General features: G+C 48.9%; 1 protein-coding gene across 7 annotated transcripts in view; it reads left to right on the forward strand.

Annotated features, from left to right (window-relative positions):
* The window catches only part of PXN (paxillin), a 66,084-nt gene that overhangs the window by 28,106 nt on the left and 19,850 nt on the right, over positions 1–18,128 (forward strand). For all 7 annotated transcript variants that reach the window (XM_075012316.1, XM_075012317.1, XM_075012318.1 and 4 more), the window contains exons 2-6: positions 9,465–9,691; positions 10,217–10,332; positions 13,782–13,921; positions 14,812–15,013; positions 15,741–15,876. In XM_075012316.1, the coding sequence (XP_074868417.1) occupies positions 9,465–9,691; positions 10,217–10,332; positions 13,782–13,921; positions 14,812–15,013; positions 15,741–15,876 (821 nt within the window). The remainder of the gene's footprint in view (positions 1–9,464; positions 9,692–10,216; positions 10,333–13,781; positions 13,922–14,811; positions 15,014–15,740; positions 15,877–18,128) is intronic.

The raw sequence follows: 18,128 nt of genomic DNA on the forward strand, positions 1-18,128 counted from the left end.
CAGATACAGACTAACAGGACTGTGTTGCACAGGAGGATAGCAAAATCTTAAGGCTCTAAATCCAGGCATGTCTTTAAATTGCAAGGGTAAACCAGCAGGAGAATGGTGTGTCACTTACAGCAGGGGTACGCAAAGTACGGGATGGGGCCCCTTGGGGGTGTGTGAAATTTTGTAAGCGGATGAGGGGGGCACAGCATGTTTGGCTGCTGGGTCTGAGGCTCATCCATGTCATTAAAAATGTTGAGATCTGTTACTGTTTTTATGTCTGTGTTATCATTTCTATACCGATTCATAAAGTTTTTACATTCTATGGGCTTATTTTCTTACACATGCTGAAAGGGGTTTTTTATATGAGCGTAACCGAAACGTCCGTTGGTTCAGATGACATTAGACAGGTTGGAGGGGCCCTGCTAATTGCAGGGACAAAAAGTGGGGCTCAGTGTAAAAAGTTTGCTCACCTCTGACTTAGCGGGCTGAAAGCTAAGTTGGACTGGATTTGCACAGAGCAGGGGTGGCCAGACTTTCTGGCCACCTGATGGTCTTCAGAAGTTCAACAGCTGGGAGGTACTCATCGAGGCTGGAGCCCCAAGACCTCCCTGCTGTGCAGAAGCTGCTACTTCGACAACCTGCTGCAAGGCAGGTGCTAGGGGATCTGCCTACCCGTCTGCCCACCCCATCTTTGGTTCTGGGACACGAGGGAGTTGAGGCAGTAGAGAGGCGAGTGGGGCGTTAGCTGTGCACTATGGCTAGTTGAAGTCCTTGGTCCAGCCTTGCTGCTCACTGTCCGGATGGCCCAAGCATGGAGCGGTGCTGTAGTCTGTGGGATCAGAATTCACAGAAATGGCCTCTGGCTGTTGAAAATTAAAGGCTGCTAGTTACAAAGCATTTGGAGTGTCTAGATTTGCTACGTTACCTTTCCTTTCTGCCCGACAGGTTGGGTGCTGGGCAGAGATTGCAGGTGTGTGTGCAGCAGTTTTTGGGAAGGGGGTGCTTTTCTTTTGCACATGGGACTGCTTTCCCCACAGCAGGCCCTGCCCTTCTCCTCCCCTTTCCCTTGGCTTGCAAGCTGTCCTCCCCTCCCCCGCCCAGTCCCTGCTCCAGCCTGCCTTGCCTAGCCCTGCCCCGCTCCCCAGCTCCTACCCACCCTGTGTGCCAGGATCCTGACTGCCCTGCTCCCAGGGCTCTCCTGACGGCATGCAGGGCAGGCGAGCAGTGTTCTCTCTGGGATTTTCCATCCTCGGACAGGTTGAATTTCCTTTTGGATGGGTTAAAATTTGTTCTGTGCAGCACCAATACTGATGGATGTGTAAATGTGCACCATCAGTACGAACAGAGCCTAGCTAACAGTGTCTTTATGTCAGTCCATAGGTGTGGAAGAAAAGGTATTAAAATGAGGAGTAATTTACTAAGGAGCAATGCTTGTGATGTTTGTTAATATGAAAGAAAAGAAAAAGAAAATGAATACAGCAGCTCTTGGAGCACCTGTAGTATCATTCTTTCTAACAACTCAAGCTGATGGACACACCAAAATGCATATTATCGACACAGAGCTCAGCTTTATGATGCTAAACAAATCTACAGCTCAGTTAGTAATACTCCAGAAAATGATGGGTTAGAATGTGGGAGGCTCAGGGCAGTGGGCTGGGGATGTGGGGGTGCAGGAAGGGTTGTGGGTGGGGGGTTGCAATAGGACCTAGGAGGTGCTCTGGGCACGTGACTGGAGTGTGTAGGGGTGCAGAAGCTAGGGCAGGGTTCTGGGGGCACGTGGTAGTGCAGGAATGAGGTTTGGGGTACATGAAGGGCTCGGGGAGTAGGACTGCAATGTGTGGGATTGCAGAAGTTAGGGTAGGGTGCTGGGATGTTAGGTTCAGGAGTACAGGTTGGGGCATGTGAGGGGCCCAAAGCAAGATATTAGGATGCAGGAGGGGTTCGGGGCAGGGTGTTGGGGTGGGGCACAGGAGATGGCAGGGGGCTGGGAGTGAGGGGTAGGGTACAGTGTTTGGAGAGTGGGAAAGGCGACCCTGTGGCTGGGTAATTTCATCTGGCTGCTGCCACAGCTGGGATTGCTGTGTTCGCTGGAGCTGTGTCTATAGCCACCAGGGCAGGGCCATGCCCCGCTGGGCCTCGGAGGTGGATTACCTGGGACTGGGCGCAGGTGGTAGTAGCAGCTGCAGGAGATCACCTCTCCAGCACTCCCTGCTCTGTGTCTGCCTCTGACTCCCAGCTTGCTGAGCCCCGCTGGAGACCATCAGCTACCTGTGGAGATGCAAGGCTCAGCAGGCCTGGAGGACTCCCCTGACAGTTGGGGGAGCAGAAACTGTGTGGAGGTGGTTCCCTGAGGCTGCTGCTGCCCACCACCCGGCCCCTCTCCCACCTGGCCAGACTGGTTGAGAAGGAGGCCAGGGGTCAGGGTGGGGGGAGAGCAGGGGACAGGTGGGGGGCCCACAGTGGGGGGCAGTGCGAAGGCACCCCTCCCACCTACCAGCCTGGACTGTGGTATAAACTAGCTCCTTGTTGGTGTTCTGTCCACTTACCTTAATAACGACCCACCCTCCATCGTGAAAGAAGATGAGGTGCCTGTGGCAATCCGAGGGAGCCCTCTACCCTCTGGCACCAACTCTGAGTGATGAGGTCATGTATCCGTAGCACAGACCTGAGTTAGTGCTGTTGGCTGTTGCAAACGAGGGAGGATCTCTGTGGGCAGGCGAGGGAGTGCATGCTTCCCTCTTTCTCCTTGGGTGTAGTCTCCCTCCTTCTGAAGGAGTAGCCAGGGAAGCTTCTGTGACATAGCAAGCGCGCACCTTTCTGTCAAGCGCTAGGCCTGACCCTGTTAGAATGGGACTGCAGACTTCTCTGGTAATTCTTTTTGTGACTATCTTGCAGTGGGGCATGAGGGTGGCTTGGCAGGAGGAATAGGGTATTGGTTTGTGGAAACCTCATGGGTTGCTCATGAGTAGTGGAAGACCACCCATGTTGTGGGGTTGGGGGTGCAGGGTGGACAGTTTGTGCCTGCTCGAGCTTTGCCAGCATGCCGTGAGTTTGGCTTTACTGTAGCTCTTTCAGTGCTGTCTCCTGCTTCATGTTCTCTCCTCTGTCAAGGACATTCCTAGGATGTTTAGGAGGCTTTCAGTGGGGAGCTAAACAGAGAAAGCCTGGATGCCATAGGAAGAATGCCTCTGAACATGTTAGCTGCACATGTTTCGGAAGGGCTTGCTAAATAGAAGCTATTGACCGAGCCAACGTGCAGCTGCTAGTTTTATTGAAGAGGAGACTCACCTGCACTGTAAATGTGCAAAGGGGGCTTATGATAACTGTTCCTGGGCTGCTGTGTTGTGATCCTCAGCCTGGACTTACTGCTTTTGTCAGATGTACCTGGGAGGTAGGAAGCTTAGGCATTTTCCTCTGTGGCTGCTTGTAGAGGTGCCTTTACCTGAAGGTTCTGCATTCTTTGCAGAGCAGCAAGTGCTGACATGCAGAGAATGGCAAGGGAACCTGCAGTAGAGTCTTGGAATGTGTGTGCTAGTCTCCATGTTATACAGATGTGCATGGGTGTCTAGTGCAGGAGAGATAGGGAAGGAATGTGCAGTGTACAGCTTCTCCTTGGTTATAGAGATGATTAACTCTCTCAGTGCTGCTTGAACTGGCAAAGGTAGTTTATTCTGTGCTGTTTTCCAGCATTTTCATTGGGTGGATCTTATAAAAAAGGGATTTTATAGTGGACCCAACCTCCCTTTCTTGCACGGCTTGATCTGCTCCACATCTTATTCTGCAGACTGTCAAGCTGGGCTATGGACACAGATGCATCTGATGAAGCTGGTCTTTGCCCACGAAAGCTTATGCTCCAAAATATCTATTAGTCTATAAGGTGCCGCAGGACTTCTTGCTTTTAGTTTGAAAATCACTGTCTCAAGCAGTCTAAATCATTGACAGAATCTTGGCAGTTGCTGGGAACTATCTTGAGGCATCATTGTCCATTTTAATTGGCACTGGTTCATCTCAAATGGCATTGGCAGAGCTGTAGGATTTGAAGACCAGAATAGCAGGGGCATTGCAGCTCAGAATTATTTCACTGGCGAGCTTCCTGGGGGAAGCTAAGGACCTGGTGTTCAGATGCCACAATGTACTAGGTACTATATGCAATGATGTTTTAATTTCTCTTTTTTTTAAAGATTCACAGAATCACATGGGGGAAGCTGGTATAACATAGTCAGTGGAACAAATAGTGTCCTCTGCGAAAGATGCAGTTTGAGCTACACCCTGAGCTGAAATCAGATTCCCCTTGCTTGGGCTTACCAAGAGAGACTCTTCTCTTTGCAGTCTGACTAGCCTTGGCACATCTAGTTGCTCCTCGTCCCGTAAGCTGCTTCCGCAGGTTCAGTGCTGGCCTCGGGATGATCTCTTGAATTTAGAGAATCAGCCATGCAAAGAGTCAGGTATTGCTTGCTAAGGACTCTCATCAAGTAATTAGTAAAGCTATTGTGCATGTCATCTTGATTCAGCATTTTACAAGCTCTGTGCCTGGAATGAATTGAGAACAGAAGGCAGGAATGGCATGGAGTAGTACTGAGGTAAGAGAGATTCCCTTTTTCCCGCCCCCCGATCCTGCAGTATTCTTCCCACACCAGCTTTGACAGTAACACAATGGAAAATGGTTGTCCCAGTGTTGCAGTGTTGGAGATTGGCAGCTATGGCCCTATGTACAGTTTCCATGTCACCAAGAGAAGGTGGCTTTTTTTTTTTAACCCAATAAATACTGATCTGCACTGTCCCCCATGTCCATGTGCCCTGAATCTTTGCGAGTCCAGGTTGAGACACATGAAATACAAGCTCTTCGCTTCATTCCTATCAAGTATGCTCCTTGGGAAAGAGTCCATTCCCTGGAGGAAGCCTCTGGCCTCTCTTTCACCTTGTGGGTAACAAGATTACTAGAGGAATTCTAGCAGGTAGAAAGTCTCTGTTGGAGACTGTTCAGAGCAATACTAAAACGGTAGCGTTGTTGCAACATTTGCAGCTGTTACTGGGATGTCAAATTGTGGTTCCAGACACTGATAGATTAACAGAAGGACAAAGGGGCAGTTGCCTCAAGGTCCTGAGGCATGAGGGGGCCCCAAGGTACCATAACTCCATTTCGTTTAAACAGTTCACTTTGATGGAACAAAAGAAATGTGTTATGTCGTTCTTACTTTAAAAGTAATTTAAGTGTAATTGTATTATGCATCATGAGTAATAATAAGCATTTTCGTGCTGGGGAGGCCCTTGTGACTGAGCTGTCCCAGGGTCCCACCTGTAAATCTGCCCCGGTCCTAGAGCTGCTACAGTGTGTTCTGGGGACAGGAGAAGTGCAGAGTAAGTATGCCTGGCAGAAGGTTGTTGTGCAAATCTAAAATAAGGGCAGCTCTTTGCAGCTGAACAAGCAGAGTGGTGGGTTGCTGCCAAGTTTGGGAATTGCTCTGTCAGGCGCCATGTAGCTGTGTGTAGAGCTGTCCTGGCGCCCTCTGTTGGCCCTCAGCTCTGTAAAAATGGTTGGTTCCTGGTGAGTTCAGATTAGTGAAACTTCCCTGTTGGTTGAGAAAGATGGACCTTTTTATTTGTTTCTCCAGCACCACACAGTACTTCTTCCCTTGGAGCAGGAGAGGCATATTGAAAGAGTGTTTCCTTCACCAAGAAATCAGTCCAGCCTGTAACATTTGCATGCATTGTGGGCTAGTCTGTAAATGCCTGGCTGGAATAACCTGTAGGGGACACTTTTCTGTGTGATGAAAGTGACACAAACTGGTATAATTCAGCAGGCTTTGGCCACCTTTTGCGGGTGAGGGTTAGTCTAGTAACTGAACATTACTCTTAGGCTGACATCACAATGTGTGTCTGAGTTCTTCGGAGGGTAGATCCTTATCTTATTTCCCTTTCTGTCTTTCTCCTCATGCAGCGTGGACACCTCTTGGGGGAGTCTTCGCTTGGTGTAAGTGAACTGCCATGGAAGCAGTTGTAAAGTTCCTCACCAGTCTTCCTGACTGGAAGCTCTGACTAGTAACTGAATGATCCCTGCCAGCCCTTTTTCCCCGCTGTCCTCTCCTCCCTTAGCTTCCTGTTCCTGAGCTCTGCAGTGTTTGCTCAAGCACGAAAGGGGAGGATGGAGTGGGGGAAGTTAATCATTGAACTGTACTAGCTGCCGGGTAACCCTTTTACAAGCTGGGTGGAGAATGGTTGTGTCCATATTTCCTTTCTGTGTGGTGTGGCTCTCTTTTGTCAGTGGGCAGCTGGGAAGGATTTGTTAATTCTTTATATCAGCTGCTCTCCTTTCTCTCTCTGTCTCCCACCAACTCTTGTTCACCTTGTCACATGCACGTACACACAGGACCAAGCAGGTGCAGCTAGCTAGTTTCACTTAATACAGTGCTATGTAACGAGGAAATGTAGTAACCTCTGCTCAGCTTCTCCTTTGAGGGGCAAGTGGTCTGAGAAGATGGTTGTTGTGAGGAGCTGAAAGTTGCTTGTGTCTGCCCCTCAGAGAGGCAGAAAAGCAGCAGGGTGGGAGGGGTGGGAAGGTGTGTCCAGAATGCCTTGCACAGGACTCAGTGCTTTTATGTGCCATGGGTGTGGAGATTCCAAAGGCTGGATTCCGTGTGGTTTCTTTGCTTCCTGTAGTCTGATTTGCTTTACTGATTGGCCTGGAGAAGTGCATGAAGGCCAGAACCACACCTCCCTGATACAGATTCTGTAGGAAACTGTGTACACAAAATCATACATCACTGGATACGCACAGTCAGAGCAGCAGCAGTTCTTTGGCTTCTCTGAGGTACGTGTCTGAACAGCTCTGGAATCCACCCTCTGTTCTGTTGCTTAAAAAAGGTTGGGCTGACTTTTTCCCAGCTGTGAAATTCCCTTGCGGAATCTGTTCTGGGATATTTTGGCCGCTATAAGATGATGTGGTTTAAATGACTTGGAATATCTCTTGTTGAGGTTAAGGTCATGGTATTAATTTAAAATACCTCTCTCCTGGGGCTCTCTATTCTGCCCTAGGGAAGGGCTCTGATCTAATGGTTCTTGGCCAGTAGAGAAAGATACCGTTGGGAGCATAGGACAGTCTCCCCTTCCTTCTCAGTGTAGCTGTAGAGTAACACCTGTCCTCCATTTGACCCTTGAGTATGGTTTGGGTTATCGAATGTGCTGAGCTGGTAAGAGCTGCTCCCTCATGAAGAGGCTTTGAAGAGACTAGTCTCTGTTTCGGAGTGCATGGTCAGGTCTGTGTGAGACCGGGTGGGGGTGAAGAGCTGTGCTGTGCTTTGGAAAGCCCGCACCTCTGTGAAGCCTACCAGTGGGAGAGATTTTCCCTCAAGAGTTCTCAAGGTGCTGTAGCGCATGGAGCGAACAACCGAGAGGGCTCTTGAAGATTGTCGGTCTGCAATTGTGATGAAGGGAGTGGTGGACCACGGTAGTTAAGGGACTCATCTCCTAGTTCTGTGTAAACTGCATTACTCCACCAGATTCTGACAGCAGTCAGTGTCTCTGAACCGTCCTGCCTGCTGCAGTGTGATACTCTTGTAATGAAGAATGCCCGTGTCCCTTGTGGGCCAGCTCCTCTCTCCTCTCATAGCCTTAAGTAGGTGTGTGCTGGAGTCTCTTGCTCCTCTGAAATGCCAGGCACCCAGCCAGCGCAGCTTTCTTTAGAAAGCAAGTGCTCCCAGACCTGCAGTGCGTCACTGGAGTTTCTACCATTGGGTATCACAGGAGACTCCCGGAGGTGGGATCGCAGGCCCAGCAAGCTGGGATTTGTCCTTGAGTCACTGCCCAGGGTGCTGTCCTTGGAGCAGGCACCAGCAAAGTTTCAGGGGATGGAGGACGGAATTGTGGCGGGGGCCCTTTATCTTGCTCTGTCTCAGAGTTGAAATGATGATTCAGATTCCAGAAAGGGTTTTACCTTCTCGTAGTATTTCCCTCTTCCCGACTGGTGCTGGTGGGCACTTTCTAGCTGTGTGGAGGGTTTTTCTTCCCTTGGGGAATTTGTAAGCAGTCTTTACCCAGCAAGCTAAGAACTGTTTCCAGGAGATGAAATTGTATTACCTGGCACGCCCCAGAATTAGGGATGTGAAATCCCAGTTCATTGTTTAACCAGTTAAATGGTAGGTAAATCTAAAATTGCTGGGGGAAGGGAACACTCCGATATGCCTCGAGCAGCCCTAGTTCCTGCCATCCTGGGCGCACCATGGCCAGTGATGCTCCAGCCCAGCTGGAGCAGTTCCAGTCGTTGGCATGCCACAGAGGGTGGGAGGGGGGTTGGCTGGGGAAGTGAGCGGCTTCCCTAGTGGCTTCCCTCACCGGGCCACCACAGGCAGGGGCTGCTCTGGCCACACTGGAGTGCCCCCCCCCCCGAACCTGCAGTGGCCCTGCCTGGCTCAAGCAACCCCCTGCCCATGCCAGGTGGGGGCTGCTCCAGTCCCTACCAGTTAACCTGTAACATCCTGGAATCCAGGTAACCGTTTGTGTGGCTTGCTGTGTGCTGAGGAGGAAGCTTGTTCTGGGGAGGGGAAGCAAAGGCTAGCTTGATGCACTGATACACTGATTGGAACTTAAGTCACTTTTGTGTCAGTTCAGGCTCCTGAGAATCCAGAGAAAATCACTTCCAGCAAATTACTTTCCTGGTAGGGGCACTCAGTCAGGTTTTTTACGGTAAGGAGCTTGCAATTAGTCCATGTTAATATCTGATGTAGATCCCTTCTGAGCTCATCTACTGCAATGCACAGCGAGAGCTAAAGCTCCACCTTGCTGCTGGGCTGTTTCCCAGCGTAGCACAAAATTCCAGACTGAGATTTCTTTTGGCTACTTTGGTGCCTCTCAGGGTGTCCTTTCCCAGCTGAGGTTTTGTTGCCCCATGCAGTGCTATGCTGGAGAGAATGGAATCTTTCCGGGCCCAGTAGTGTTCTGCAGAATGTGCAGTAGCTGTAAACGCAACACCGTGGCTGCGGCTACGCTACATTCCCCTTTCAGAAGGGGAATGCAAATACGGCCAGCTGGAAATGCAAATGAGGGGTTGATTTACACATTGTGCGCCATATTTGCAGAAAGGCGGCCACTTGCTATTCCAGAAGTGCTGTTTTCAGGAAAAAAAAGCAAGCACTGTAGATGGGGCTCATTCAGGAGGAAACCCCACTTTTGAAAGCACCTTCTTCCTCATACTTTTCAGGAAGAAGTGTTCTTTTGAAATCAAGGCTTGTTTTTGAAGGAACCCCATCTACACGGCTTGTTTTTTTCCGAAAACAGCACTTCCAGAACAGCAAGTGACTGTCATTATGCAGATCAGGCACCCAGTATGTAAATCAGCACCTCATTTGGATTTCCAGTTGGCCATATTTGCATTCACCTTTGCATTTGTTGGGATGAGGAGGAAAGGAATAAACTGTTTGCTTGCTTAGCCAAGATAAAAATAAATAAAAAAAAAAAATCTTGTTATTGTTGTTCTTCTGCAGATGCTTTGCTAGCTGACCTGGAGTCTACCACCTCTCACATCTCCAAAAGGCCAGTATTCCTGCCAGAGGAAACACCCTATTCTTATCCAACTGGAAATCATACATACCAGGAGATCTCTGTGCCCCCACCGGTGCCACCACCACCTTCTAGCGAAGCCCTAAATGGAACTGTGATTGACCCTTTAGACCAGTGGCAACCCAGTGTTTCCCAATATATCCACCAGCAAGTAAGTATGCAATGCTAGGTGGAAGAGATGGAGTCTGTGCGTGTCTTCTGATCTGATGTGGAGCATATCTAGGGAGGAAGGGGATTGCAGGGGGTATGGAGCAGTTTGGGTTTTCAGCTGGCTGGCAGGTGGTGGGAAAATGAGGGATGTTTCCCAGCAAGATGGAGAAATTGTAGGGAGCGTCTAGGTACTGATTTCTGTTTGACTGAGTGATATAATACCAGTTGAAGCCTCGTCATCAGTGTTCCAGTACAGTACAAAAGACTAGTATTAATCATCCACCTTGAAGCTCACAGAAAGGCGATGGGGGAGGGAGTTTCCAGCTCAGATGTGAAATTTGTGGGCAAGGCTAGAGGGAGTGTGAGACCAGTTGCTGGGCTAGCTTGTGCGATGGGGGGTTGAGGCTGGTCCATTTCAGAGCTGTTTGTTGGTATGCTTTGTGCTGTCTTAGCTGTGTGTGTCTTCACTAAAGTGTGTGCATTTGCTCAGCATTCTCAGTCTCCAATACAAATCTCATTTCCTCAGCCTCCATCCCAGTCTTCTGCGTACAGCTCTAGTGCCAAAAGTTCCAGTGCCTCTGTTCCCCGAGAGAGTGGCTGCTCTCCTTCCGCGCGTGCCAGTGAAGAGGAGCACATCTACAGGTATCCTGTTGCCCGTTCTTGGGAGATGAGAAGCCTGAATCAAGGGTTAGGGCAGCTGGGGGTAGTAAGCACTGTGACTCTGCTTACAGTTATAGGAGGTGGCACAGATACTGAACCCGCCCTTCCTGTTTCAGTTTTACGGCTCAGGGCTTTCTAAATTTCTTTGGACTTCTTTTTCATTGAGCTCCTGTAATTTAACCGTGTTTCAAGTGCAGTGGGGAGGCAAAATTTGGGGAAGGGCTTTGAAATGGGAAATTTGGTTTAATCTCTCTGTAGGCAGGTTGGGAGGCAGTATGATCCAGTGAACAGGGCACAAAGGAACTGGAGAAAGCTGGTTTTTGTCTGACGCTCTGCCTGTGACTTGCTGTCTGACCTTGATTAAGTCACTTAACCTTACTATGTTTGTTTCCCTAATTGTACTGTGAACCTGAGCCTGCTCTGAGCTGTGTGCGTGAACAACTCCGTAAAACTGTAAAGGATAATCTGTTTCAGTCCCATGCTCTGCATTCCAGATGCAGTTTGTTAGAGAGGCAATAGAAGTTGAGGCCAGGGAATGTCCAGCCCCTCTGTTCAGAGGGGTCAGAAACATGTAAACACATCTTTACAGCCACTAATATAGCCCCAACTCCTATATTAAGAGACTGCAGAAGGAAAGCAGCAAGGGTGAGGCAGCTTTTTTTAACAAGAGTCCCACTGGCGCCTTGGTAGCAACCCAAAAGACAGTAATGGCCCTTTGGCAGCAGCCTGAGGAGTGCATGCAAATGGCACAAAATGGAGCAGTTTGCCGCTTCCCATGTTTGTTAATCTGGGACATGGCTGGCAGGGTCCAGTGAGAGGTGCAGGCTGGCAGTGTGGATCAGCGTGACAGAAGGCGTACTGAGGCTACGATGTCAGCACACTTCACCTTCAGATTCCAGATGTGCAAGATAGGCACAGATCATACTATAGAACTCCAAGGTTGTCATTTGTCACTTAGGGAGTCCGAAAGCCTGTAACAATAACATTCTGTTATGGCAGGGAAGTAGATAACTGGTGTGACTGTCTTGGCACAGGACTGGCAGTCAGGAAGTGGTGATTTCTAATCCAGATTGGAAGGTAACTCACTTTTGTGACAAGGGAGGGGTTACATCTCTCTGCTTCCTAGCCGAGACACTGGAGTACACTTCTTTCTCTCCCAGAGGTGTTGTAAAGATTAATGCCTACAGCCCACTGAAGATGCAAAGTGCTGGTGGGGAAGATAGGGTTTGTGTGAGGGAATATCCTTAAGGGGTAGGTAGTGTCTAAATCAAAGATCACACTCCCTTATATGTACTAGCTGCAGTGAGGGCAAGGACTGGGGGGCTCAGGGCATAGGGTTTAGTGGCAGGGGTGGCTCAGGGCAGGGGGCCCAGGGAATAGGGCTGGGGGGGGAAATGGGGGGAGCTTACTAGGACAGTGAGGGTGGTGCTGCAGCAGCAGTTCCTCTCAAGGGGCTGGTGTTGTGCTTTGCTGTTCCTTCTGGGAGATGCTCCCTGGATGGCGGCTCCTCCCAGTGCTGTTCCTGGGCTGTCTACAGGTTTCAGCTGCTCTTCTGGCCTGCAGCTGGTCTCGGGAGGGTGTGAGGCTCTGGGAGCTGGCGCTAACCTCCAGCAGCAGCCTCCTCCTGCACTCTGGTCTGCAGCTGGTCGGGGGGTGAGGCTCCTGGGGCGACCATGCTGTGTTGCTAGGTTCTGGGGCTACAGGGCAGCAGGGCTGCTCTGTGGAGGCTTCTCTTCCCCTCCCGTCGCTCCCTCCCTCTCCATTGGTCTGGCACTTTTGGAGCAGGGGGAGATGGATACGAGGTCTGGTGGAGCTCCATCCCAAGATGGCTGTGTACTCTCTGGGTGGTGTGGTGCCCCCAGGGACCACCCTGCAGTATATTGGCCCTCCTCCTTTTCCATATTCTGGAAAACATTCCAGACACTTCCTGTTTTCCTGGCGGAACAAAACCCTGACCTTACTTTCAGGTATCAAAACAAAAAAGCAGTCAAGTAGCACTTTAAAAACTAACAAAATAGTCTGAAGAACTGGGTCTGTCCCACAAGATCTCACCTAATAAATTATTTTGTTAGTCTTTAAAGTGCTACTTGACTGCATTTTTGTTTTGATAGTATATAGACTAGCTGGGCTCCCGCTCTGTTACTTTCAAGTAGGGTGAGCAGAAGCTGCATAGTGACTTTGGTGGTCCTAGCTTTTACAGTTCAGGAGGAGTTCTTGAATAAATGGACTCAGATGCACAGACAAACGGACTCATGGGCAGAGAGATGCACTCTAAAATATATATATATATATATGTGTGTGTATATATATATATATATATAAATAACATTACACGTACTATTTAATGTAGTGTTATATGATCATTAAGATTTCTTAAAGTGGATTAGCACTCTTGAAGATACAGGACTGTGTAGTGGTTTATTGGAGCTTGAAGAGAGATCTCCTGCCTTGCTGGTGTGTTTTTGTCACCATGTACCCTGTAGGATGCTCTTTTATCACTTAGCACTCAGGGAAGTGAGACAGCAGAGTCCTGGGTGGGGTATGTATTTCAGTTCCCTTCCCTTCCTCTAAGCCAGTCATGTCAAACTCACAGCCTACTGAGGGCCGCACAAATGAAAACTGATAGCTATCAGGGCCACCAAAGAAAATCTCTATCTCAAAGTTGTAATTATTTATTATTACAGATTATGCTTTAGGTGTATATTATAATATTTTTCAGGTCTTGTTTGAGTATAATACAATAATTTTAATTGAGAATTTAATATGAATATTGGTTTATAATTTTATTAATAGTTCAAAAAATTTGATGTGTAAAATTATTTGCTCAGAGTTTAAGGTACTCTGCTCCTTGGCTGACTGCCAGCCCCGGTGCTGCCGGGGGTTCCTGCAGCCCTAGCTGGAACTGCCAATGGGCCTGCCAGGGTTCCCCTGGCCCCAGCTAGGTCCCCAGCACTGGAGCCACTGGCAGGGGTCCATGCCTCATCTGGCTCCCAGACCTATGGCTGCAAAAAAATTTGATCAGGCTGCATGTTTGATATGCTTGCTCTAAACCTCTTTCCTCTAGGAGAGAATTTCTTTCTTGCTGTTTTAGTATCAGTGGAAACACATGAATTTCTTCAATGCTAGGCTAATGGTTCTGTCTCTTTTCCACATATCCTGGATCTGCAGTCTGTTAACTCTTTGCTACAGGCAGCCATGGAAGGCTGAGATCCTGTCCAGGGCTGCTTTTGCAGAGTGAGGACTTAGCTGCTTTGTTACAATAAGCACCAGCTGACATTACTTAAATGTGTATATTATTCTTTTGCGTTCCTGACCAGGTGCCCATGGGGCTCTTGTTAGACAGCTTTTCGCACATCCCACTCTGCTTTATCTTTCACCTGAAGCGAGGATCACTCTCTGGTTTTACACTCTTCTGCTCTCTTTCAACCCAGTTTTCCCAACAAGCAGAAGTCTGCAGAACCCTCTCCCACCATGATGAGCTCCTCATTGGGCAGCAACCTGTCAGAACTGGACCGATTACTCCTGGAACTGAATGCTGTTCAGCACAGTCCTGCCGGTGGCTTCCCAACAGGTAGGACGTGGTGACTCAGGTGTCAGGGGTAGATGTGTTAATGACAGGATCTCACACCTCTCTCCATAGCCGCGTCTACACGTGCCGGCTACTTCGCAGTAGCCGCGCCAACTTCGAAATAGCGCCCGCCACGTCTACATGTGGTGAGCGCTATGTTGAAGTTGAAATCGACATAAGGCGGCGAGACGTCGAAGTCACTATCCTCATAAGGAGATGGGAGTAGCGCCCTACTTCGACATTGAACGTCGAAGTAGGGCACGTGTAGCTGATCCGCGTCCCGCAACATCGAAATAGCGGGGTCCGCCATGGCGGCCATCAGCAGAGGGGTTGAGAGACACTCTGTCCAGCCCCTGCGGGGCTCTGTGGTCACCGTGTGCAGCAGCCCTTAGCCCAGGGCTTCTGGCTGCTGCTGCTGCTGCAGCTGGCGATCCATGCTGCATGCACAGGGTCTGCAACCAGTTGTTGGCTCTGTGGATCTTGTGCTGTTTAGTGCAAGTGTGTCTGGGAGGGGCCCTTTAAGGGAGCAGCTTGCTGTTGACTCCGCCCTGTGACCCTGTCTGCAGCTGTTCCTGGCACCCTTATTTCGATGTGGGCCGCTTTGGTGTGTAGACGCTCCCCTGCAGCACCTACTTCGATGTGGTGCTGCCCAATGTCGACGTTGAACGTCGACGGCACCAGCCCTGGAGGACGTGTAGACGTTATTCATTGAAATAGCTTATTTCGATGTAGCATTCACGTGTAGACGTAGCTCATGTGTCAGTTCTCCTGTAACTATTTCTCCAGTGCAAATTTCATCATCCTTGTTGTCCTCCCCATGTTGTACCTACCTCTCTTTCCACTGCAAGCAAGAGGCTGTGAGGTCTAATTGACTCTTCTTCTTCTTCTGCAAGATGAAGCCAGAAGGAGTCCCTCCCTGCCCAGTGGGACTGGACCTCACTATGTTGTCCCAGAGAGCTCGAGCTCTGTGGGGATGAAGGCAGCACCCCCTACAAAAGAGAAGCCAAAGCGCAATGGAGGGCGTGGCATTGAGGATGTACGTCCCAGTGTGGAGAGCCTTTTGGATGAACTGGAGAGCTCTGTGCCAAGTCCAGTGTGAGTACTGAGCCAGCTACTACTGGGCACAGGGAGCAGAGGGGCAGAGAGGGGGGTTAATGATGCCGTGCGGCAGAATGACAGCAGCTAGTAGAGTGCGGTACTAGCAGGGCAGATGGCTTCCTGTTTTCTTGGTAAAGGGATTTGCTCTTTCCAAACTGGGGAAGGTCAAGGGGGAAGGTGAAGACAGTGGCAATATCTGCTTCTTTTTTGAGGTCAGATGTACTGCAAGTGCCAGTGAGTCAGAGTTGCTAATGGTGGAAAACAACAAGTAATTGTTTAATGGGTCATTTGAGCATTTATGGGTACATGTTCAAATCCAGGCAGACCTGTCCTCCACAAACCCATCTAATTCTGTTTTAAACACAGTTATGCTGATTGAAAACTGTCACTATCTAACAAAATCACTTGGGTGGGTGGGTCGGTCACATTCCCGTTCCTAATGGCTCTTTGCCCACGTCAGAAACTACCACACGTGGACCAGTCAGCACCTTTGGCGGTGTCACTAGAGAGCAGAGGGTTGGAAGTACCACAAAAGCTGGTCTCCTGGAAGGCATATTGAGGCATATGGGTGGGGTATCTGGCCGTGCTGCTTTCCATGCCAGATCTGTCTTGGAGATAAACAGAATCCCAAGAGTGGAGGCTGTCAGGCTGGGATTTGTCACCAGCACATTAAAATATAACGTATGTGGTTTTGTTTTTTGTTTTGTTTTGGTTTTTTTGTCAGCCCTGCCATCACTGTGAACCAGGGTGAGGTGAGCAGCCCCCAGCGGGTCACCTCCAGCCAGCAGCAGACTCGCATATCTGCTTCTTCAGCCACACGAGAACTGGATGAGCTGATGGCTTCTCTCTCTGACTTCAAGGTGCCTAACCGTAATCACTTCTGATCTTGTGTTCTTCACTCCTTTGTCTGTCCTCCATTTCTGCTGACCACCACCTCTCCTCAAATCACGCCGGCAAACTTCATTCCTGGTGCCAGTCAGTTCCCTGTGGTGTATTAGTGCTGTCAAAGCATTGCAGATGAGTTTGGTGTGATGAAGTCCTGCACCTGGCATAGATGATGCAGAGGCTTGTAAACTAAGTTTACTGCTATTTAAATCTGTCGGGGTTTTTCCCTAGTAGAGCATTCAAAGGACTAGCCTATGCTACTGAAGTGGTGAGCAATAGATAGGATTCGCTGGTGCAAAATGCACCTATCATAAAGTCCAGAAGTGTCTCAGAAAAAGGGAGGATTTTCTGATATAACTGTTGCTGACATGTTTCATACCAAGCACATTCAGTGATATATCCCCCCGTATCAGACACTGGATCCAGGCAATGTCTATCTCTGTCAAATTGTAGCTGCTAGTGCCCATTCTTTGGTCAGATTCAGGAAAAACCCTTGGTTCAAATAATTACTAATTGCAATTGTGTTGCCCAGAAACACATGTTTGTAGGGTGGGGATGTCTTCTGTGGGATTGGGGGCAGTGTGACAGCTGTATGGATTCACAGTGAAGGGAAATGCCTTTTTGTCAGCAGACAGGATCTGAGTCTAAGTGCAGAGTTCATTGTTTTGGTGAGCTGCCATTTAATAAGAGGAACCCACCTTCCACCTATTTACTGGCAAAAACCTGCTGCTCTGGAAGAGACCTGCTTCGTTGCCCTTGATTTTTCCCAATCAAGAAGATGGTGGTAGGTTTTTGAGAGCTCCAGGCACATGACCTGGCCATTGCAATGGGCAGGAAGTTTTCAGGGTTGGGTTCTGAAGAACCTCCTACCATTCAGGTGAACTGGGCTGATGTCTAAGCCTTTTGGGGCAGGAGAAAGGGAAGTGCTGCGTCAGTATGTCTGCTGGAACATCAGAAGTTTCATGGTGGATCAAACAAATGATCCAACTGGTTCAGTGGCTGGTACCAGCTGGTTCAGAGGCAGGTTGCAAAAAAAAAAAAGGAGGGGGACCCTCATGGACAAATTTAGGAATAACCTGCCCAGGAGGAGGGAAGTTTCTTCCTCAGTTAGTGATTACCTTGTGACCTGGAATGGGAGGATTTGTATTTCTTACATAAAACTTTATACAAGTCTCACGCATGCATGTGCACACACTGGATGGCCTTATCCTTTCAGATGTATAAAACTTTTCCTTAGGACTCATTGCCACTTGATAGCATTTATTCCCCAGTCTAAGCAAGAGTACAAAAACCTCCCTCTTACAGTTCTTAATATTTTTTAATGTTCCTTGAAAGTGTCTTGTATTACAAGTGAGGGGTAAAGTAGGAGTGCCTGGCTTACCTTTAGAGCATTCATTCATGCTTGCTGATGAGCAGGAGAGTCATGGGGCAGTTGTGTAGGGACCTGACATTTCAAAGGGGCTGTCTGCCACCTCTGCTCTGCGTGGCTGTGAGGGGAGTTGGGGGCCAGCCTCATGGTCTGGGAGGCACTAAGGGCTGACTGTCCTAGGCCCTGCCCCTTTTGGGGCACAGGAACTGGGTCCCCCCACACCTTGTCCCATGGCCCACGGTGGCTGTTTGCCCTGCTGCTCATTGTGTACTTCTAGCATTTTACCCTTACGTCTTTTTTCTAATCTAATAAACTCCCAGTCATTTAAAATGATATTCATATGGAAGCTTCTCCAGGCTTCTGACCATTTTTGCACCTGAATGACATCTGTTCCCAGTGCAGATTTTAGAAGAAGCAAGTAGAGCTGAACAAAATATTGCAGGATGTGGGAGAGGGTCCCATGGGTTTCTGTGGCATTAGATTTTCAGCAGTTTCTTTCCTTGTGCACCCTAACATCTTGTTTGCTTTTTGACTGCTGTTGTGTATGGAGAAGAAGGTTTCATTGAGCTGCTTGTGTCTTTTAAGTGTTTACAGTTCATTTAGAACCATAAATGGATGTGAGCACTTGAAATTTGGATGGAGTAATCTACATTATTTTGCGTTTGTTGCACTGAATTTATTCTGCCATCGTGTGCCCTGGTTTTTTAGATCTTATGAAGTTCAGCAGTATTCTCTAGTATTTACGGGTTTAATCTTTCATCACTTGAAAATTTTGCCACCTGTCTGTTCATCTTTTGTTTTCACATCTATATTATATTAAACAGTAACATTCCTAGTCCAGAGCAGTACTAACCTTTC

This window comes from Carettochelys insculpta, chromosome 18 (genome assembly GCF_033958435.1).
Source record: "Carettochelys insculpta isolate YL-2023 chromosome 18, ASM3395843v1, whole genome shotgun sequence".
NCBI classification, from domain to species: domain Eukaryota; kingdom Metazoa; phylum Chordata; order Testudines; family Carettochelyidae; genus Carettochelys; species Carettochelys insculpta.